Raw genomic sequence first — 23,833 nt, 5'->3', positions numbered from 1 at the left:
ATCTTTATCTTGTTTGACCAATGTAAGTTTGAAGTCTACTTTGTCTGATATAAGTATTGCTACTCTTGCCTGTTTTCAGGGGCCATTGGCTTGGTAAATCTTCAGCCTTTCACCCTAAGCCAGTGTTTATCTGTCAATAAGATGGGTCCCTTGTAAACAATAGATTATCAGGTCTTCTTTTTAATCCAGTTTGCCAAACAGTGTCTTTTGATGGGAAAGTTGAGTCCATTGACATTCGGTGTTAATATTGATAGGTATGTGGTGATTCTTGCCATCTAGTTGTTTTTGTAATTTAAGGATTTGAATTAATGCTACTCTCTGATTGCTTGTCTTTTCTTCTCCTGTGGTTTGATACTTCTCTCCTCTAGTGGTTTTGTTTGTGTTCACCTTCTGTGTGCAGAATTCCTTGGGGAATCTTCTGTAGTGTTGACTTGGTGGTCATCTATTGTTTTAGTTTCTGTTTATCTTGGGTGATTTTTATTGCCCCATCAATTTTGAATGATAGTTTTGCTGGGTAGATATCCTAAGGCTGAAGTTATTTTCATTCAGTGCCTGATATACTTCACTCCATGCCCTTCTTGCTTTTAAGGTTTGCATTGAGAAATCTGCTGCTATTTTGATGGGCTTACCTTTATACGTTATCTGTTTTTTCTATCTTACAGCCTTCAATATATTTTTCTGCTCTCTGTGCTTGTTGTTTCAATGATGATATGCCATCAGGAGGTTCTATTTTGGAAAAGTTTGTTCGATCTCCTGGAGGTTTCCTGTACCTGAATAGGCAAAACTTTCTTGAGATTTTCTGTTATTATTTTATTGAATATATTATGTATCCCTTTGGCTTGCACCTCTTCTCTTTCTTCAATGTCAATGATTCTCAAGTTTGGACTTTTGATGGAGTTGCTGAATTATTGCATATTCCTTTCACAGCTCTTGAGTTGTTTGACTACTATTTGTTGTTGTTGTTGTTGTTGTTACTTTTCTTTCATTTCTGTTTTATCTTTGAGCTCTGAGATTTTGTCTTCTACTTTTCTAGTCTGCTGGAGTGGTCTTCCACTGTGGTTTCTTGTTTAACTAAAGGGATTTTTTATTTCCAGGATTTCCTGTTTGATTCTTTTTTCTGAGGTCTTCCATATCTTTGTTCAACTCCTCTTTTATATATTGTGTTGTCATATTTAATTCATGTATCTCTTTTTTTTAATAGTGTCCTTTGTTTCACTTTGGTGTTTGTTGAAGTCCTCTGTGATTTCCTTTATTTTTTTCTGTCTTCTCATATTCTTTATTTTTGGTGTCTTTTTTTTTTTTTTATTCATATGTGCATACAAGGCTTGGGTCATTTCTCCCCCTGCCCCCACCCCCTCCCTTACCACCCACTCCGCCCCCTCCCTCTCCTCCCCACACACTCGATACTTGGCAGAAACTATTTTGCCCTTATCTCTAATTTTGTTGAAGACAGAGTATAAGCCATAATAGGAAGGAACAAGGGTTTTGCTGGTTGAGATAAGGAGAGCTATACAGGGAGTTGACTCACATTAATTTCCTGTGCGTGTGTGTTACCTTCTAGGTTAATTCTTTTTGATCTCACCTTTTCTCTAGTTCCTGGCTCCCTTTTCCTATTGGCCACAGTTGCTTTTAAGGTATCTGCTTTAGTTTCTCTGCATTAAGGGCAACAAATGCTAACTAATTTTTTAGGTGTCTTACCTATCCTCACCCCTCCCTTGTGTGCTCTCGCTTTTATCATGTGCTCAAAGTCCAATCCCCTTGTTGTGTTTGCCCTTGATATAATGTCCACATATGAGGGAGAACATATGATTTTTGGTCTTTTGGGCCAGGCTAACTTCACTCAGAATGATGTTCTCCAATTCCATCCATTTACCAGTGAATGATAACATTTTGTTCTTCTTCATGGCTGCATAAAATTCCATTGTGTATAGATGCACCCTCTGTTACCATCTAGAGGACAGCAGCACCTCAGGTGCTCGGTACCAGCGTGTGGCCACATACTCTGTCAGGGCCTGGCCCTCAGGCCCCTCAGGGAGGTCGCTTAGGGAGCGGTCCAGGCCAAAGTCACAGAGCTTCACCAAGCAGGTGGCATCCAGAAGAACATTGGATGGCTGGAGACAGGAGAGACAGACTAGAGAGAAGGCCAAGGGCCGGGCGCACACAGGGGCTGGGGGGCCATGTGAGTGCAGCATGGGGGGCCAACCTTCTGGTCTCGGTGGATGATGAGATACAAGAGTGCATCTTGTACATTCTGGTTAAACATGTCTGTTATCTTCTCCACGAATTTCTTAGTGACACCTTCCAAAATTTCTTCTTGAGGATTTTTTTATTGGGTGTCACTGGGCTCCTTAAGTGACATTTATCATTGTTTGTTAAGGTCATGAAATGGGTATCCATTTTCTTCATTTCCCACTGAATCCTGTATTGATTTTTTTTTTTTTTTGAGGAAAGTGGTTTCATCCTTTCTTCTTCTTTTCATTGCTCCACTTGGTGCTGTGCAACTGTTTTTGATAGGCTAGTTGGTGGTTTTGGTTGCCTGATTTCTTTCTCTGATTTAATTTTTTGTTTTGATTGACTTGGTTCTTAGCTAGGGTGATGTGCTCTTTATGTCACTGGCCTGGAGGTGTAATTTAAGAATGACAAATTCACAGGTTCGATGCCAGACCAGTTGTTTACATATTATATAGAAAACCCCTTGATGATAATATCTATAAACAGTGGGAGTTGAGGTGGATAATGGTTATTAGGTTAGTTATAGATTTTGGAGAACTGGTAAATGTGGCACTAAAAAGGGGGGGTGGGAAAAGGGGTGGGTGCATGGGTGGGGGATGAGATATGGGAGCTGCTGTGTTTTGTGGCCCTTTTGTGTGTTTGGGTGCATTTCTGCTGTTGTAGTGGAGGGTGCTTGTGTCAGGGATTGCAGGAGGCTTAGGTTGTATACAGTTGGCACAGTAGGCTAGTCAGCAGGTGATGAGTGTGTAGGAGGGAGGGGTAGTGTGGTAATAGGTTAGGGAAGGATATGAGGGGGAGGTGAAAATTCAGTTTTGAATGCTGCCCTCTCTCCCAGAGATCAGCTCCAGGATCCACCATCTGCCCTTCTTTGGGAGGTTGGCTTGTCACCCCACTCCCGCTGTCAGTCTTATGCCTCCCCCAATACTGCTTGGTGCTGGCAGCTCCTCTGGGATGTTGACTTGTTGCCCTGCCCTGTTCTCAGCCTTTGCTGCTTTTCCCACATTTCACTGAGAGTTCAGTGCTGAGAGTTTGGCTCCTTCCCCCACCCCCATTCTCAGGGGCAGGTTCAGTGTTTCACCCCCATCTCTCCTGCTGGTGTTAGATTACCATTTACTGTTTATATTTTTCAGTTTTGCTGGGGAGGGGGGGTTCAGTCTGTTCAGGAGCTGCACTGGATTATTTTCCTGGGGAGTTGGTGAGAGAGTCACGTGTGGTACATGATCCTCACCTGTTAGTTCTGCTGTTTCACACAAGCAACTTTGGAGCCAGCTGGTGGGGAGAAATGGCACACTTTTTTCAGTGCTGTGCAGCATAGGGAGACTTTCCATGGGAAAGGGGTCCAGGATGTTGCAGAGTTTGATTCTGATTGATGCTTTGTCTTCTGCTTGTTGGGAGAATAAAAAACCAAAAAATAGAGAAGAGAATCACTAGGGGGCTTTTTTCTCAGAGCTGGACACACCTTGCTGCCTGTGCCAGGTAGGATTTTTATGGCTGTTAGGTGCAATTAAAGGCTGATTTAGGGGTCAGTCTGAATTTTATCTGCACCTAATGTGATGGTGGTTTCTATTTTGGCTAGAAGCAATCAGAATTACCTAAGTATAGCTCAGACATCTCAAGGGGGTTTCTAGAGTCATGTAGTTTAGGATTTCTGATTCCTTACCCTAACCACCATTTTGGATCCTCAGCTATTTATCTTAAACAATGTGATGTAAATTAATGTGTGCTTCTGTGTAAGCACTTTTCTGAAATTTTCTTTTACATAGTTTTAACTCAAATATGTTATACCTTCAGGAAAGCAGAATAAATCATACAAAAGATACAACAGAAAAAATACTGATGTCACCATTCTGTTATTTATTTTGTGATCTCTTTTTTTGTATGAAATGGGTAGAAATAATAAATCTATATGCATATAAGAATAGCAAACATTAGTGGTGGAGACATAAATGTGTAAGCAAATAAATATATAAGTGGTGACAAGTGCTATTCAGAAAAGTAAGCAAGATATTACTGGTAGAATATAAGCTGATGAGCTGTTCTGAAAAAAAAGTCTAATAGTTCTTCAAATAGTTAATCCTAGAGTTATGGATATGGTCTGTACCCCCAGATACTCATATGTTAGAAGCTTGGTCCCCAGAGTGGTGGTGTTGGGAGATGGTGTGGAACCTTTAAGAGGTGAGGCCCACTGGGAGGTCCTCCCACAAAAGGGATTAAGGCGATTCCCAGTAGACCCTGAGCTTTGTGAGAGAGAGTAGTTATGATTTCTCATTCCTACAAGTGTCCCCAACATGTTGCCATCAGTCATTAGATCCTCACCAAAGACCAGAGTCAAGTGGTCATGTTATTATGGACTTTCAGTCTCCAAATCTGTAAGCTAAATAAATCTGTCTTTCTTATAAAGTTAATTTGCCTCAGGTGTTTCATTAGAGTAATGAAAAATGGGCAAATACACCATATAATCAAACAACTCTACTCATAAGTTTATATCTAAGAGAAATTCGTGTGAATGTCCACACCAAAACATCTACACAAATGTTCCTCTCAGAATTATCCAATCATATAAACAAATCAGTAATAGCAAAAATGTTCATGAGCTGAGGAATGAATAAATTATGGTATATCTATATTATAGAATATTTTCAGCAATAAATAGAAATGAAATATTCCTATGAATGAAGTACTCCAATGGTTTGAGTGCAACTTGAAAACATTAGGTTCAGTGAAAGAAGTAAACACGTAAAAGACTACATATCATTTTATTTCATTTACATGAAATTTCCTGGTAATTTATAGAGACAGAAAGTAGTAGAATAATGGTTTTCTATGGATGTAAAGATGGAAAAATTGAAGGGGAGAAGGTAATATGGCTAAAGGATGGGGTTTTCTTATGAGATAATGAAAATGAAATAAAATACTGTAAAACTGATGATTGTTGTATTTGTACAACTCTGGGAATATTCTAATAACTATTGAGTTATTAGAGTCAAAATTATTGGAATTAAAATTTTGTATTTATCAAAACACACTTAAATGAAAATAAGAGATAAGATGCCTGAGAAAATATTTAATATACATACATAGTATATGTGTATTGCATATAATATAACATATGTAGAATATATATATTTATTTGATGAAGAGCTAATATAATGTATAATATGTAAAGAACTCATGCAAGTCAATAATGAGAAGGCAAGGGGCTTAAAAATAAAAAAACACTTTATGCAGATAGAGTGACAGAGATCCCTTTTAAAATATAGTGCTTAAAATCTTTTGGAGGAAATGATCTGACCAGAGTCCTAAATAAAAGAAAGGGATCTGTCATTCTAGTGCATTGTGAGAGAATGCTCCTAGCACAGGAAAAAGCAATTTCAAAGTTCCAAGCCTACAATGAGCTTTATTTATTCAAGAATCAGCAGTCTGATAGACAGTTTCCATAAAGCTGGGTGATTACAAGAAAGATTGGGAGACAGTAAAACTGAGGGTGTAGCTGGGTTTAGCTTATCAGGCATGCTTCCTATGGTGAAATAGCCCTGCTTCGTGATGATGATGGTGGTGATGATGACAATGATACTGGGAAACATCTCCCAGCTCCTGCCACATATCTTTAATGGTCCTTGTGTAGATCCACTTGGCAAAGCTGTAACTATGCAGTTGTTCCAGAACTGAATGTATCTCTAACATGCACACAAAGCAATACTATTTTAATGTACTTTGTAGTGTGGCTAGCATAAGAACTCACTCAGTATATCATTAACTTCTCTGTCCTTCATATCCTTTGCTTACTTGATTACTCAATTTTATCAATATTTAACTCAAAAGGTCTTTCATATCAGCCCATTTCTGCACAGTTCCACTGATAACCCCACAGTCATAGTTTCAGTCTGATCCTTTGCAATACTCTAGCTGTTTACAAGTTTCAGTTACAATATCATTTTCCTGATGTCATTCTATATATTATGGATCTATCAGAGGACATATCACATCATGCTTTTATATGTTTTACTTGCTCAGAAAAACTGCTGAGTTTTCCTTATCTGTAGCATTATCTCCTCAAGTGTATTGAGGGCAAATTCCTTAAGGATCCAGGCTTTGCTCATAGTTTCAAATCTCTCTAGTGTTTAATAGGCTATCACACATAAGTTGCCACACATTTACACAATCTAGCCTTGTTTAAACAACTTCTGAGGTCAGATTTAGAGTTAAAAAGGATTAAGAAAGAGAATCTGAGGCCAATATATCAAAAAGATGCCTCCCCACAAATCAGTTAACTGATTATGAGGGAATAAACATAGTTGAATTTTAAAGATTATGGAATAATTGTTTATACATACTTCAATTTTTAAAAAAATATTAAGCCCATCTGTAATTTTTCTTTCGAAGTCTATTTTTAACAGTTAATAAACTGATATAAATGGCTAAACACACTTGACTAATTCATCACAACTTATTTTGATAAATCACCAATAGTAAATAGTATTTGAAGATGTTTGACAGAAACTGGATGCACAATTGTACCTCAGGCAGGTTTAACTAATTTAAATGGTGTTGCCACTGAGGAGACCAAAGTGGCTTCCATGCTAGGCAAATTTAAATGTGTAATATGGATCAGATTATTTAATGGTTATGAAATTTAGAAGAAGGAATGCACATTGTTAAACTGTACTCTGAAAATAATCTTACAAGTGTCTAAACAATAAAATACCAATCAAATAGAAAGAATGTAAAATAGTAAAAATATGCATATATGGGAAAAATATGGCAGCTCATTTTAATGCCAGAAATTTTAAGTCAAACTAGCAAGAAAAATATTCTAAATATAATTTTAAGCTAATAAACTGTACTCTGAGATATGAAACTATTTGTAAACTTGAAATGGTGCTTCTCAAAACCAGTAAATTTCCAAGCACATTGGTGCAATGTGATGCAAGATCAAAAATCCAAAGTCTGCTGAGGGCTGCAGTGGAGTCCTGACAGTCACTGAAAACAAAAGGTATGACCTCCACGGTATAAAAACTGCTTGCAAGTCTCATATCTCAGGAAGAAAATCTATTCAAATCATACAATGGATTCTGGAAACACAACAATAAGAAACAATCAGTTCAATTTAAAAATTGACAAAAGATCCGGAAAGACACCTAACCCAAAAATATATAATATGGCAAATAGCATGCAAAAAGAAACATCATTTTCATCAGGGGACTGAGAATCAACAATAACAAAGCACAAGAAGACACTTACTAGAATAGCTGAAACCTAAGAAGTTGACAGTTCAAATGCTGATGAGAATGTGCATAACAGAAGTCCCCTTTTTGCCTGTGAAGGGTGGGATTGCAAAATGACGGCCATTTTTAAAGTTAGTTGGTCAATTTCTTACAAAAGTAAGCATAGTCTTAACATACGATCTAGCAGTCACTCTCCTAAATATTTTTCCAATTGATCTGAAAACTTATGTCCACCCACACAAATACTTATAGATGCTTTTTTCATCATCAGCAAAACCCAAGAGATTCTCTGTATGTGAATAAACAAACTATGGTTAACCCACACAAAGAATTGGTATTCAGTGATACAAAAAATGAGTTATCAAAACTGAAACTATATAGAGAACTCTTAAGTACATATTGCTAAGTGTAGGAAACCAATATGAAAAGACTTTAAATGATATGTTTGCCACTATTTGACATTCTGGAAAAGGCAAAACTATAGTGAAAGTAAAAAGATCAGTGATGCCCTAGGGGATTACAGAGGAGGGGGGAATGAGTGAATAGGGGAAGTACAGGGAATTTTGGGGTAGTAAACTATTCTGCAATACTACATTGATGCATCTGTAGCATTAGTCATTATGTATTTCTGAGTCAGGAATTCCAGGAAAGAATATGGACTGGGACAAGAGAATTGCACTGTATTACAAATGTGGGAAACAACCTTAATGAAGGAGTTGGTAGAGGCAATGTTGGGCTAGGTAAACAGAAATGTGTGGAGTCTATAAGCACAAAGTGCAAAGGAACAGCACACTGACACTTCACTCTACTTCATAAAGTTGCTTGCCATGGTATATGGATAATTCTAATACTGCTGTATACATATATTAAAACTGAACAATTAATTACATGATTTATGTGGTTATAGAGTTGAAGACATACATAAGAATCCACAATTGGCTTAATATACATTAAGGTCTTTCCATGAAGATTAATTTATGTATTTTATTCTATATTTGTTGAGATATAATTGATATATGAGTAGCTACAGATTAAATAGCTGTTTAATAGGTATAATTTGATAGTTGGTACATGCAAACATCCATGACACCTTCACTACACTCAAGGTAAGAGGCAGATCCAACATCTCTTATTTTCTCGTGATTCTGTCTTTATTATCTTTTCTTTTCAGTTCTCACAAGAACACTTACCAAGAGACTTGCTCTCTTAAATTTTGAAACACAAAATACTGTTGTTAACAATGAGCACTAGGTTATGTAGCAGATTTCTCTAAGTTATTTATCTAGCATAACTGAAACTGTGTAGCCATTGGACAACTTTCCACTTCTCCTACCACCCTCACCCCTGAGCCCAGCAACCACTATTGTGCTCTGTGCTCCTACAAGTTTCACTATTATAGATAGCATCTGTAACTGTAAAATTTCTGGAAGAAGTCTTGACATTGATTTGGCAAAGACTTCTTGAAAATGAAACCAAAAGCAAATGCAACCAAAGCAAAATAGACAAGTGGAATTGCATCAAATTTCTTTTTAAATGTTTTCATTGAATTATAATTAATATACATGCAATTAATCTACTTAAAGTTCACAAATCAGTAGTTTGACTAATATAATCACAGGGATGTACAACTATTAGCATTATCCAATCTGAGAGACATTTTTGCAACTTCAAAAGAAAATTCCAGATAAATTCACACTCCTCACCAACCCTAACAATCACTAATCTACTTTTTTCCTCTGTAGGTATGCCTATTCTGGACATTTCACACAAATGGAGTAATGTTTGATCTTTTACAACTAGCATCTTTCACTTCCATAATACTTGCAAGACTCATTCATGCGTAGTGCTGCCTGCACTTGCCTCCTGCATTTCCCACCGTATGGATCTGCCTCACTTTATTTCCCACCACCCCCTGAACATTTGCACTGCTTCCACTTTTTGACTAGAATGAATAACAGTGCTGTGAACATTTGTATACACATCTTCATGCACGTGTTTCATTTCATTTAGCTATCTATTTGTAAGTGGAATCCTTGCCAATTCTTGTTATCTAATTTTTTTATCATAGCCATGTTACTGTGTGCAAAGTAGTATCTCATGGTTTTTATTTTCATTTTTCTACTGACTAATGAAGTCAAGCATATTTTCATATTATTATTGTTCATTTGAATATCTTCTTAGGTAACTATCTATTCAGATCCTTTATCCAGATAGGAGTGGTGGTGCACCGCTATAATGTCATTACTTGAGGGGTTGAGGCAGGAGAATCATGGGTTCCAGGCCAGCCTGTGCTACATAGTGAGACTGTCTCAAACAAAAGCAAACAACAACAAAAAGAACTGCATATCCCTTACCCATTTAATTAGGTTATTTAATCATTAATTAGGATTTTTTAATCATTGAGTTGTAAAAGTTCATGTTTATTCACCCTTCTGTATCTGTGGGTGATGAGTGCCTGAACCCTTGAGGATACCCAAATCTGCAAATGATCAAATCCTTTATGTAAAATGGCATATAACCTATACACATCTTTATAAATTGTGTAGATTTATAACAACGCTCCTGTGATTTTAAAGCATATTGCAAATTTTATTGCTTACATGTAAGTTTTTAATTTATTCTTAGTAAATTTTTATATGTGGTGCAAAGGAGTAGTTCAGTGTCATTCTCTAGCACATGGCTACTCAGATGTCTTATCATCATTGGTTGAAAAGAATATTCTTTCCCCACTGAGAGGTCTTGACACCCTTGACAAAAAATCAGTTGACTACAGGTATGTGGATTTATTTATTGACTCTCAATTCTCTTCCATTAATCTATATGTTTGTCTTATTTCATTACTATATTGTCTTGATTACTGTAGCTTTTAATTAAGTTGTTTTCATTTTAAATTTTTATTAAGTCATATTAATTGTACAAATTAATGGGTTTCTCTATGTCACTTCCATACATAAACACAACATGCTTTGTTCAAATTAGCCATCTTCTCTAGCCCTTTACTTTCTGCTTCCTTCCTCCAGTCTTTTTCCCCCCTCCCTATTTTCATTATCATTTTTTTAAACTTAGTTCCACATATGAGAGAAAACACGTCTCTTTCTTTATTTGGCTTATTTCACTTAACATCTTGATCTTCAGTTCTGTGTATTTTCCTGCAAATGACATGATTTCATTGTTTGGTATGACTGAAAAATACTCAATTATGTGTATATACTCTGTTTTATTTATGCATTCATCTGATGATAGAAACCTAGACACCAGGAAATGTGATTCTTCCACCTTTTTTCTTTTGTAAGGCTAGTTTGGCTATGCTGGACCTTTTGAATTAACTCATGAATTTTAGTAGTAGCTTATCAGTTTCAGCAGACAAAACAAAACCTGCTGGAGATTTGATAGATATTGCATTATATCTGATGATCAAATTAGAGAATATTGACATCTCAATAATAAATTTTCTGGATGACCTTGACATCACAGGTGCTATTGAACAACATGTTGGAAGGATTGAGGTCACATGCAATCTATTACTGAATGGTTGTATGGTTGTATCTTAATCCTCTGTGGATCTCCTAAAGAAAGTAGCAAATATGGTCATTGCTGCAGTATTGTAACTTCAAGACCTCATAAATGTCTATTTTCATAAGCTTCTGTACTGTATATGCATCTTTCCTTTGTTTGATGGTTGGCACTCAAATATCATTGATTCCAATTATTTTCTTACATCTGCAGTGCAGTAAGATTTTTTCCTCCCTCAGAGTTGTTTGGCATTAAGTCTGGTCTCAGAAAGGCTGAATATTTTCTGATGTTATCATAAGCAGAGAGTTTTAAAGTTCCAACACATGGTTAGCTGACCCTGTTGCTCTGGGCAAGTCAGCATATCATGGCAAGGTCACATGGCAGAGCAAAAGATCAGAAAACAAAAGAACAAGAAAATATTTTCAGACTATATATGTGAGAAGGGCTCAATTTCCAAAATATGTGAGCAAGTTCTTCAACTAAATAACCCCAAACCAAATAACTTAACAAAAATGAGCAAAAAAAAATGAATAGATATTTCTGAAAAATAAAAGTACAAATGACTAACAGGTATGTGAAAAGTTGCTCTACAACATTAATTATCTGGAAAGTGAAAATCAATAAAATAATAAGATATCACCTGACACCTGTTAGGATGGTTATTATTTTAAAAATTTTAAAGATGATGTGTTGATGAGTATGTGAAAAAATTGGAACCCTGACACATTGTTGGTAGGAAAGTAAAATGGTAGAGTAACTATGAAAAATAGAATGGAGATTCTTCAAAAAAATTGGAAGTAAATCTCACTTATGATCCAGCAAAAGGGTACACACCAAAAGGTTGAAACCAGAAACTTGAAACTATATCTGCATTCCCATTTTATGTTGCATTATTCACAATTAGCCAAGAGATGAAAACAACCCAAGTATTAACATACAAATTAATAAAGAAATGTGCTATGTCTATACAATGGAGTGTTATTCAGCCTTAGAAATGATAATAATCCATTGCAGCAGCATGGATGAAAATTGAAGACATTATTCTAAATTAAATAAGCCAGTCACAGGAGGAAACAGTTATATTTAAAGATAATGTATCCTTACATGTAGGATAGTACGCACATATATTTATGTAATCTGTAAAATAGAGAGACTACAAGAAATGACATTCCAGTAACAGCTAGTGCCCAAGACTTTGGTTCTTAATACCAATATCCCGTAGCAGAAACAAGGCTTTCTAGAGAAATGACTGATTTGAGGATTGGGACATGAAATATACATTATGAACCTGGAACACTTTTAGCAAAAGAAAAATTAAGGAGACACTCAAAAAATTGATAACCCATATTGGTGGAGCTATGTCAAAGAAGTACAGGAGCCAACTCAGTGTTCCACCATATTGGCCAAAGCTGAGAAACAATTTGAGTAGCAATATGAATAATATAGTACTGGATTACAGTACAAATTACAAAATAATACCCATGAGTCCATACTGATGTAAGCAAAACATTGAATAATTTCATAAGTAGAGGAGACCAGAAAACTCTCTGGTGCAAAAGAACTCCAATTTATGAAGATAATCTGACCTCAAGAAGAGAAAGCTTAACTCCCATGAGTTCAAATCCCAGTAGTACAGAAAGACAGAGAGAATTGTCACAACAAATCCTCCCTTGTACAATGAATATATGTTAATGAAAAAGAAAAAAATCTACTGATACAGATGGTATCCTGGAGCTGAAACCAGGTGGTGATTGAACAGTGGCCTAGAGATTAATGGGAAAATGTGGGGCAATACTTACTTGTGAGAGAAAACATGCTGGTCCAAGACTGATTGAGAAATGCTGCAGCTGGTTCACTAGTAGAAGGAAAACATAAACTGTTATGCTGTCAGCATGAGTGTGCTGTACAGGATTTTGTGTGTGTGTGTGTGTAATTTGGGATTGAACTCATGGCCTTACGCTTGCTAAACATTTAAATGTTCTACCACTTGAATTCAGTATGTTATACTGGAAACTGCGAAAATGACCTTTAATTGTTGGGAACTACAAAAGACTGATTGTTACCCATAAGTTGATTGTAAAGGAAGTTAATACATCTTCAAAAATGCCTTTGAGTATCAAAATATGGGGACTTTGAAAATTTGTAGAGAGCACATGGATTACCAAATGTGACACATATCCATTTTTTTAAATATTGTTATTAGTATATGATAGTTGTATAGGGGGTTCATTGTAACATTTCCAGGTATACATATATTGCAACCCAGTTTGGTTCATTCCTCTCCATTATTCTCCTTTTTCCCCAATCCCCATTCTTAAAATGACTTCAATAGGTTTCAGTACTCCCTGTTCGTACATGTGTAGAAAACATACAAACTATATTCACCTTTCTTTAATTTCTTTATTTACCCTCCTCCTGCTGCTAGTACCCTCCCCTTAACATGACCTGTTTTTATTATAAAAATTATTTTAGTAGGATATACTCGTAATACAGGGTGGATTCATAGTTATAGTTCGATTAGACTTATATTTGTACATTGGCTAGATAGCCACCATCCTCTTTGCCCCTCAACCCTCTCCCCGCCCCACTTAAAGCAATTGCAAGAGGTTTCTTTGTTCTATTTCATATAAGTATATGAAGTTCATCAGTTGTATACCCTCACCTTAATCTCCTTCATTCACCTTCCTCCCTCCTACTAGTACCCCCAGACACACTCTGTACCTATTTTACAGTCCTGTCTTTCATTAATATTTAAGTTGATGTTCAAAGGGGTTTCTCTATACATTCTTGCTGCAGGACATGCCCATTTTTTTTCAAAAGAAAATTGTTGCTCAGTGGAAGTCTATTTAGACCAAAACACTAGCATTATTATGCACCAAATCTTGTGCTAGACAGTCAGAACCTATGAAACAGTACCACTTTTTAAAAGCATATTTCACGCATTTTTCCCTGGCATGTCCTATTTGGAGTCAGATAACCTAGAACCAGTGTCTTAGAAAAGCCACTGCGTGCCTTCCAGCACCCCACCCAACCACGTCCTATTTTTCTATAAGCCTAAAATGTCTACAAAAAGAAAGCACTATCTCTCAATCGAACTTTAGATGTTATTTCTTTACACCTACAGATATATACAGATTTTTCCTGTATTTGCTCATTTTAACCATTAACCCCAAAACAGTGGCTTAAGAAATCTCTGCGTGTCAATAGATGCTGTGTCTAGTGAAAATTATTTCTAATTTTACATTTGAAAATTATTCTAACTATGGCTTGCTGTCCTGTGTGGTCCAACACCCTTCCCTTATTCTAGAAGCCAACATTTCCTGCCTTCTGGGAGCTACATTTACTCACTCCACCCTTCAAACCATATTTTTCCCTTAAGATTTGTCATGTTATTACATTTCTCTGTTCCAGACCCCTGACTGAGTTAGGATTCACTAAATCTGGTCTGGAGCCCATTAAAGCCAACAGGTCTCTTGCAGGACTTCACTTCAAATGCATTGTTCCAAATGATGGCACTTCTTACAAATTGAAATTATTAGTGCTATTCTCGAGCTGTATAAGCCTAGGAAAGGAGAATAAAGCATCATTTTGATGGAAGAATCTTTATAGTTTGAAATCCAAGATTGGTGTGTGACCAGGTTTCATGCTATGTGGAGAAATTTGGGCTGCACCCAGAGAAATTAAAGCTTTTCTAGAGTATAACATCTAAGTGTGAGACACCTGGTGGTGATCAGCTATCTGGCTCTAATTGTTTCTGAGATAAACAGAAACTTGCCCTTCCAGTATGAGCTCCATATTTTCTGGAATGATGGCTTACAGCCTTTTTACCTAAATTTGTTCATGCTAGCTCCTGGCAACTAAGGAAAGACTAGAATGACTAACTTTAGGCAACACTTAAGGCTGCAATTTTTAAAGAAAAAATTTGATAGATTTATAATTCTAATTCTTGAACTCTATAGCTAGCAACCAACCTTAGAGTCTTTGAAGAATGCTTTCCCAAATAAAGATTAGACGTTTGTTAGAAAACAATGGATATACATATATATATATATATATACACATATATATATATGTAGATAGTCTGTGGATTCGTATGTTGTATGGTATGATTTACAAAGCATGTAACACTGCTACTGACTAAAAATCAAATATATGTTGACATTTTCAATGCAACATGAGAGAATAGATTATTTTACCAGTGATTTTAATGAAGGTTAAGGTTAAATGGAATTTGTTACTTTGCCATTTATTTTAAGGCTAAACACATCTTAATCATATATTTTGCATCTATAAAACGGTGTACAGCCAAAACCAGAGAATTCTCGAAATTTCTCTTGATGGAGTATCTGGTACTGTGTTTACTGCTAAGCTCTTGTTTCTCTTTGAGTCACTGGTACAGTGGCTGGATAGGATCGTGTATTTCTGCTTGAACATTACACATTTCCTTTCACCTTTGGATCCAAAGGAGAAATCATCTTTTCTAAAAAAAGAGTTTTATGTACTTTTCCCTTTTTTTTCCCCTATGGATCTTTAAATCATTTTGAAACAGGAAATGTCTCTATCTCCTGCTGAAATCTGTTTCCCTTTGAGTGTAGAAGTGTTGGCTCATCACTTAAAGTCATACTTCTGTGAAACTCTTGAAAAAAAGATAAGTAAGTAGGTAAAGGATGAACTGGGGAAAGGAAGTGGCTAGAATGTTGGACATCTCTTTTGTTTGCAGTTCTGTCTGCTATCTCTTAGAAAACTTGGTTAGGAAATTAGTTATAAAATACATATAAAAAAACAAAGTTAGAATTTCTGAAAATGTATTTCCTTTTTGAAAGCAGTATCAAAGCAAAGGGAGAAAAATCAGAAATTGAAAGTTGCTTTAAGAACCTAACAGGAAAAATGCAAGAAAAAATAAAATTTATTATTTCTGACTGAAAAATACGAATAGCTGAGAGTGATGCAGAAAGTATAATTGCATATGAAATAGATCTTAATACATACCTATTCATATTGATCAGCATTTACCCATGTTTCTCAATTATTACCTTTCTAATTTGTGTTTTTGGAATTGAAGTACGTACACTTGAATCTTATTAAATGTATGCAGTAAGGTTGTGTTTGTCCACAACTTTGAATGCTTCATACATTTTAAATATGACTCACAGACTATGTAGACAGAGATGTATGTGGGTACAGATTAAATGTCATAGAAATTTGCATTTAAAAGTATGCATGATGCCTTCTGCTAGTGTAAAGGTTAGTTCACCTCAACTTTTATTTATTAAATATGTTTGGGTTCTGCATTTCAGAAAAGATTTATCATGAAGAAAGAACATATTTTTTTGGCTTCTGTATATCTACTGCTTAGTTTTGCTGCTATGCTTCTTAGTGCTGAACCTGAGGAGGATGAAGAACATACAAATATTACAGGTAATATCTTAGAAGTGTTTGTATTTTTTAAGATTGTCAATGCTTTCAAATTTGTGTAAAATTATTCTATTTTTCCGTTGTGATGGAAAATTAGTTTTTAAGGAAGTGGCATTTTTCTTTAAAAAGTTCTTATACCTAATGTGCTAATTTGTAGACTCCCAAAATCAAGCCACTTTATCAAGAAAGATTTCTTGGTTATAATAATAAACCCTGGAGTAACTTTGGAATATTGCAAGAAGCAAAGTGCTGAAAAGAAATTTTCTTGGAAACTTGATGGTACCCTTTCCCTGGAAGAAGTGTGAGAAGGAAAAGGGAACTTCAAACATCAGAGATTTCAACTAGTCTCACCTTCTTGTCCATATTTTTCCAAAATGAGAATCTCCCAGATGGGTTTAATGTAAGAATATAGTCAAGTATATCAATGGGTCTAGTAATGGGCCATAAATCTCCATATCTGCAAATAAAAATGTTTGTAATGAATCCCAAAACAAGGAAAAGACTGTAAAGTGATTTTTATAGATTTATACCTTTCTCAAAAGTTACAACTTGTAGCCAATTAGTAAATGATTGATAGAAATATCAAGTTACTTGTAATAATGAGAGAATATAGCCATCGCTTCTAATATTTATGCAGTAGTTTAAGATGTTCAACAGATTTCTGTAAAAGCATTCTTATTTCACACCTCTAACAGCTCTTTAAAGTGACTATGTTCTGTGCATTTCTCTTTAGCAAAGATTGAATAAACACATCATATTTTGCTACTGGGGAAACAGTGTCAGCTGAGACCAGGTTCTTAAGGATCTCACAGATTGATAAAGGAGACTGAGGGTAGACAGGTGATTTCATTGCCATGTAGCAAATGAACTGGCAAGGCATGCACAAGGTGCTACTATTGAGGCAAAGTAGGGGCCTCACCCAAGCTTGGCCAGCTGAGAGCTTGGTGTGGGAAGATGGTGTTATGAAAACCTCCTGGAGATGGAGCATTAGTTAATAAAGCAATAACCATAATGCATAATGTGCCTTTTACAAGGAACATTATAGGAACGTGGTCATTACAAAATGCCTTTTAGTCCTTCATTTGGCTCTTTTCTCAGAAGGGGGTGGGTCCCTCGCACTCAGGAGGTAGAGGCAAGAGGATCATGGTTGTAGGCCAGCCTTGACCACACAGCTGGATGGCGTCTCAAGGAAAAAGGGGTACTAGGAAATAGGCTAAAATAATGATACTCTGAAGGTTATGGAAACAAGACAGGCGGAGGATAATGTCCTGTGACCTTATCTCAGGAAGAGGAAGAATGGCCAAAGTGTTTCCAGTACTTCCCAGTTCAATTCCCCCAACTGATTGAGAAAACAGCTGCCAGTAACCTGGGAGATTCCTGAAATTCTTGTTGCTGATAGTCTGCCAGGAAACCAGAATTATTAATAATTAACCCAAAGCTTGAAATAACTACATGATAGCTTGCAAACATAAGCAAATGAAATAGAACTTTCATTTTTGTTTTTGAGACAGGTTTCCTCTGTGTAGCCCGATAGACCTCAAACTTTTGATCCTCCTCTGTAGCCTCAGAATGCTAGGATTACAGGAGAGCAGCACCACACCCACCAGGCTCTTCAGTCTTAATGTAAACTTGAAGATCTCTTGGCTGACCATATGCATAGTCTTACCTACTTTTCCTTTCAATTATTCTTTCAATAGCATGTTTCACATCTGAATAAATTCAATTTTGGAGTTAGAGTTTGTCACATGATGCCAAGATCAAACCATCATTTTATAGAAACATTAATTTGTTGAACTAGAGCACTGTCATTAATAGAAAAATGTACTGAATTTTATTGCTTTTGTCACAATTAATGGTAGACCTATTTTTTTGTTTTCTTTTGGGGGGAGGGTGGAGTACTGGGGTTTGAACTCAGAGCCTTGCATTTGCTAAGTAAGTGCTCTATCATTTGTGCCATGCCTCCTGCCTTGTTTGCTTTAGCTAATTTTCAGACAGGAGCTCACATTTTTTTGCCCAGGCTGGCCTCAGACTGTGATCCTCTTACCTACACCTCCTGTGTAATTGGAATTATAGCAATGAACCACAATGCCCAGTTTGTTCTTTCTTTTTTTTTTTCAGTTTGTTCTTTCAAATAGGATCCTTCTAACTTTTTTTGTCTAGGCTGGCCACAAACCACAATCCTTCTATCTCTACCACTACCACCAAGTGGCTTACATTACAAGCATGAACCACTGTGCCTATCTCCAATGGTAAACCTCTTTAAAATATCAGTCCAATTACCAGAGAGGATGATATTCAATAAAGTTCTTGGTAACAAAAGAATGTTAATGAAAACAGTAATGATATGCTTTTTCAAAATCCTTAGGGCTCAGAGAGAGATGAGCAGGAATCAAACAATAATGAATTTACAGTGTGGTTTGCCATCCATACCTTTTTGAAGTTAAAAGTGATTTAAATTACCCAACTTCCAGCATCTGAATCTGAAAACCACTCCTTCCATTAGGTAGTAATATAAACTTTATAAAGGTAGCTGGCATAGTTTTCCTGGTAGAAAGGCAATATGTTTGTATATTCCCTTCCAGAGAAATAGAATCACAGAGGAAAGCAAAATGAGAACTCTTAGATAGTAGATTGCCTGGAAGCCCAATATACACAACAATGATACTCTCATAGTCGAGGCATGATGCATTCAGGCACCAAATATCATACTGAACCTGCTATGTGACTTCCCAGGACACAGGAGGGAGAAGACTGTAACCCTCAGACTGTGAGACATAAAATACATAAAATAAATTACAAAATGATTAGGTGTAAACTGTAACTTAATTTATCTGGCTGTATCAGATTGAATTCCTATTTTATTCTCCTGCGTATTTTCCAGTTTCTTGACCGTAGGCTGGTAGATAATTCCTATCTCTGTCAGTTTTCTTTGAGTCTGAATTTTAAGTCTCAGGAGAGTTATCCTTGATCCCTCAGCTTAGGTATCCTTTTAGCATGCTCACACAGCAGCCTCAGTCTTCTAAATATTTATGTCAGTAAGTCTTAGTGTACACATGCTCCATGAAACAAGGGTGGCTGCTGCCTAATTAATTGTCATATTTTCAGAGACAGCACACTGCGTGTGCATCACACTCAGTTATTAATGTTAAAATAGCTTTATCTAAGTAAGAAAGGAAAAGACCAAGACAGGCTTCCTTGTCTTTTGAGTAGAGCATTGTGGCACTGTGTCAAACAGCATACCTGAGAGCTCCTCCATGTCAGGGATGTTGTGCCCAGGTGTGAGTCACAAGTTCAATGCGTAAAAGAATATTCTCACACAGAATTTGTAAAAGAAATACATTAAGATGGTCACGGTGGATCACTGCAATCCTAGCTATATAGGAGGATTGCAGTCTGAGTCAATCAGGGAAAAGTTTGAAACCATATTTGAAAAATAACTAAAGCAAAAAGGACTGGAGGCATGGCTCAAGTAGGTACAGTGCTTGCCTTCAAAGGTGCAGGTCCTAAGTTCAAACTCCAATACTGCCAAAAAAAATTAAAATGTGAATGGTGAAGAGAAATACTCAGCTAATATGTGGTTAGTAGAAATTGATAGTGTTTTCTTTAAGTAATTGCTATAAAGTCATCACCTGATTTTCATCAGTGAAACTATGTTTCACATTACAAATTAGAAAATGTTATTAGGTAGAAATTTTATAACAAAATATATGTGCTTGATCCAAATACCATTTTAGGAATCTCAGCCATACGGGTTTGTGGAAATATCACTCATATATTAAAAATGTATCATAAACCTGCTATGAAACCACATGAATATCAATTCTAAACTTATCACATAATAGGGAAAATTTGAAAACTTTACATAATTGCTGCAATATTATTGTACAAGTTGCAAGATGGAAGTGATGTCCAGGTATCAGAGTTGTTGTGACCATGAGATGATGTAATGGAAAAAAGGTCTGGAGCACTGTAACTACTCAGGGAATTTATCTATAATTAATATTACTGACACTGTACAGACAACTTTGATTTGTTGTCTTTTGCTTTTGTGGTGTATCCCTTCGCCTTGTGGCCAAATTATTATGTAGCAGGCTGAACTTGTATTTCCTGAATACAAAAAATGTAAGAAATACAGCTTGATGAAAAAAACTACCAACTATATTGAGTTAAAACGTAGAATCATCAGTGAGAACAATCACATAATTTATTGATTACAACATAATTTTCTTGAATATATTTGGCAATACTCAAGTATTAGGTAATTTTCTGAGTCCTGTGAGTGTTGTTCTTATACTAAAATTGTCTGTTTGAAAAACTGCATGAATTCTGTGGTGTCACTAAAGTTCTAAAATAACATTAACCTGGGAACTAAGACACCCACTTTTCTGACTAATTATTCCTCTTCATGAAAATAAATGACTACTTACTATTCTCAGATTAGCTTGCTTGCTCTGAAATAATACTATGTGAAGTTATTTATGATGCTTTTCAATGCTTGGTCTGAATTGCTGATGGAATTTCTGAGCTAATGGTAATGAGCTAATGGTAAGATTCCAAGTGCAAGAATGCTTTTATTCCTGGCTCATTTCTTGAAATAATTTGAGCAAGTTCTGAGGCTTGATTCTGAGATCAGATACTTATTGATAGGACAACTTTATTGGTCTCCAAAAAAAGTGTCCAGAGCCTAGGAACTCACAGTGTGAATTCTGTTATACTGTGTGTTTTCTCTAAGTCAGATCATATTTAGTGTTTATGGAAAACTCTAGGTTCTCATAAATCAAAATATCAGTTATGACATTCTAACATTCTTAACACAGAGAATGTGAACAGAATTTAATTATTTATAAATGTACTGTTCAGAAAAAGCTTTCAGTAATTTTGGGTTCAAACTGACTATGGTAGCTTCAGTGATAAAAAAACATTTTTCACAAGTCATTTTTATTTATATACAGAATTTTAGGAAAATATTTTCATCAATATTTTAGATGCAACAACATTTATGCTATGAATGTAAATAGAAAAAGTACTCGTGTGTATAATTTAAGAAAAATAAAAATTTCAAGGAAGTATTAAAACATTTAAAGAAGATAATATTCTGAATTTTACTGTGTAGCCACTGTAGTTAAGAGAAACACTTGATATGCTCAAAGATCAGTTTGAAAAGCAATTCATATATTTCAGGTAAGTTCATCAACATAAAAGAGTTAAAGAATTAGAAAAAAAGAAATGGCATTTAAACATCGACATATTAATAAAATTAACTTACATTGACAAAATTATTTACATGCATGGTGAATGTACTGACGGAACTTAGAAATGTTATATTATTGGTAAAATAATTACAAAAATTTTATTGGTAAATACAAAAATTATGTGTTTTTTTCAAATTGAATATAATCCCAGAGAAAATTGGAAGCATACAAATACATGTACGTAAACTTTAACTTCTGCCAAATGTGTGATCAGAACTGGAGTGTGCTACTGAGCCCTTTCCTGACAATAGTGTTGGGAGCTGCCCTTGTATAGTGACAATGCTCTGTCATAGGTAATTTTGCCTTATCACATTTAGGGTCTGAAAACGTACTTTTTAAAAAATCATTTTTGTCAGTTCAATTCCTTCTTCCTTCCCTCTCTCCTTTTCTTCTTCTTTCCTTCCTTCCTTTTCCTTTTTTTTCCTATGGAGGTTTAAACTCAGGGCCTTGTGCTTGCTAGGCAAGAGCTCTACCACTTGAATCAAACCTCCTCCCTCCCTCTTTTGTGGCTTTAGCTCTTTTTTAGATAGGGTCCTGCACTTTTTGACTAGGGCTGGCCTTAGACCTCAGTCCTCCTACCTATACTTCCCATGGGTACCTTGGATTATAGATATGAAACACCACTCCCAATTTGTTCATTGAGATGGGGTCTTGGTAACATTTTGCCCAGGATGGCTTGAAATCACAATCCACCCTATCTCTACCTCCCAAGTAGCTTGGATTACAACCACATCCCGCTCAATTTATTTCAATTAAAAAAATTAGTAATTTAGTCTTCAAATAGATCAAACTGGTGAGATAGTATTTTGCAAATTAAATTTGAATTTTTTAAAAATTAAAAGTTGTTTTTGTAGCTGAGATAAAATTCACATATTCAATTACTACCACCTGTATCAAATAGCATCAGAATGTCAACTTATGTACACAAACTATATTTTTAGCTTTTCTGAGATTACAACGACTAGCTAACATTTTATAACTCATATAAAAAACAGTAATATTTCAATTACTTTTTTTAGAGTCTTACCATTACTACAATATGGCTAATACTTGATACTACTTTAACACAGGTCATTACAATAATAAAATACTAAAGGTTCAAGAGACTTGATAAAGTGGTGTAATCCAACTTTTATGATATGCATATTTTCTTTCTCAAAAAATCTCAGAAGTTTTAAAATTCCAAGAAATTCAAAATGAATTTCCTTCTAGATAATAATATATCCACAAACTTTACATTTTAAAAATATTCTATGAAAGAATATAATAGTGACATCCATTTATGTTTCTTTGTTCAAAGTAAATTAAAACTATGTTTTGAAGACATGCTAGTGGGTTTTAATTTGATAGAATACTGCTGCCCTCTAGAGTACAAATTGGTTTAGATCATTTAAAGGTTTAAATACCTCCTTAAGGCCATGACTGTTTTGGTGAGAACAGTTTTCATCCACTCTTGCAACATTTTTCAAGAATAAAATATATCATTAGCTATAGTTACCATCCTGTACAAAAGAAGTCCTGAATTCATCTCTCATATTTAACTGAAATTTTGGATTTTTTGACCACCATCTCCCTAACTCCTCAACCAAGCCCAGTTTTCAATCTATCTCTCTAGAGATTCTGTAACAAATGCTACTTATTTAAACTTATTTAAAAGTAGATCTCTATTAATGTTGTTAATAATATTAGAATAGATAAAAGTTGAATTTTAAAAACTTAGTTGAGTTTCCTCCATTTGAACATCTCTTCCCAAAGAGGAACTTCTACTGTTACGAGAATAATTAACTGAATATTTAAGGACAGATTCTAATCCTGGTAAGTAAAAGAAGGTGTTATGCATTATATTTTTAATAATATTAAAAACCTGAATTTGGATATATTTATATATACATGTATGAGTATGACTATATTACTGCTTTTGAAGATTTTTATGTTAAAAAATAATATACTGTGGATTAGGGTGGGAGACTCAAAAAATTGTGTGTTAGCCTCTGCCTCTGAAAAGTGCTGAATTTAAGAAGTCTCCATTTTTTTGTGACATAGATACGTTTATTTGACTGAGGTTGCCTTACAACTACTATTCAATTTCATCTCTATCACCTGGTACAGATTTAAGTAGTAACTATAACAAGAATTTAGAAAAAGCATTCTATGTTTTCTTTAATAGTTGATTAATATTAAACTTTAGTGGTTGAT

At 35.3% G+C, this 23,833-nt stretch overlaps 1 protein-coding gene across 5 annotated transcripts in view; it reads left to right on the top strand.

The window, feature by feature from the left end:
• The window catches only part of Tfpi (tissue factor pathway inhibitor), an 83,763-nt gene that overhangs the window by 28,829 nt on the left and 31,101 nt on the right, over positions 1-23,833 (top strand). For all 5 annotated transcript variants that reach the window (XM_020182744.2, XM_074071246.1, XM_074071248.1 and 2 more), the window contains exon 2: positions 16,268-16,388. In XM_020182744.2, coding sequence (XP_020038333.1) covers positions 16,280-16,388 — 109 coding nt within the window. In that variant the 5' untranslated portion in view covers positions 16,268-16,279. The remainder of the gene's footprint in view (positions 1-16,267; positions 16,389-23,833) is intronic.

The sequence above is a fragment of the Castor canadensis genome, chromosome 4 (assembly GCF_047511655.1).
Source record: "Castor canadensis chromosome 4, mCasCan1.hap1v2, whole genome shotgun sequence".
In the NCBI taxonomy this organism is placed as follows: Eukaryota; Metazoa; Chordata; class Mammalia; order Rodentia; family Castoridae; genus Castor; species Castor canadensis.
Note: the sequence above shows the minus strand (reverse complement) of the source record. Positions and strands in the feature narration are given on the sequence as shown.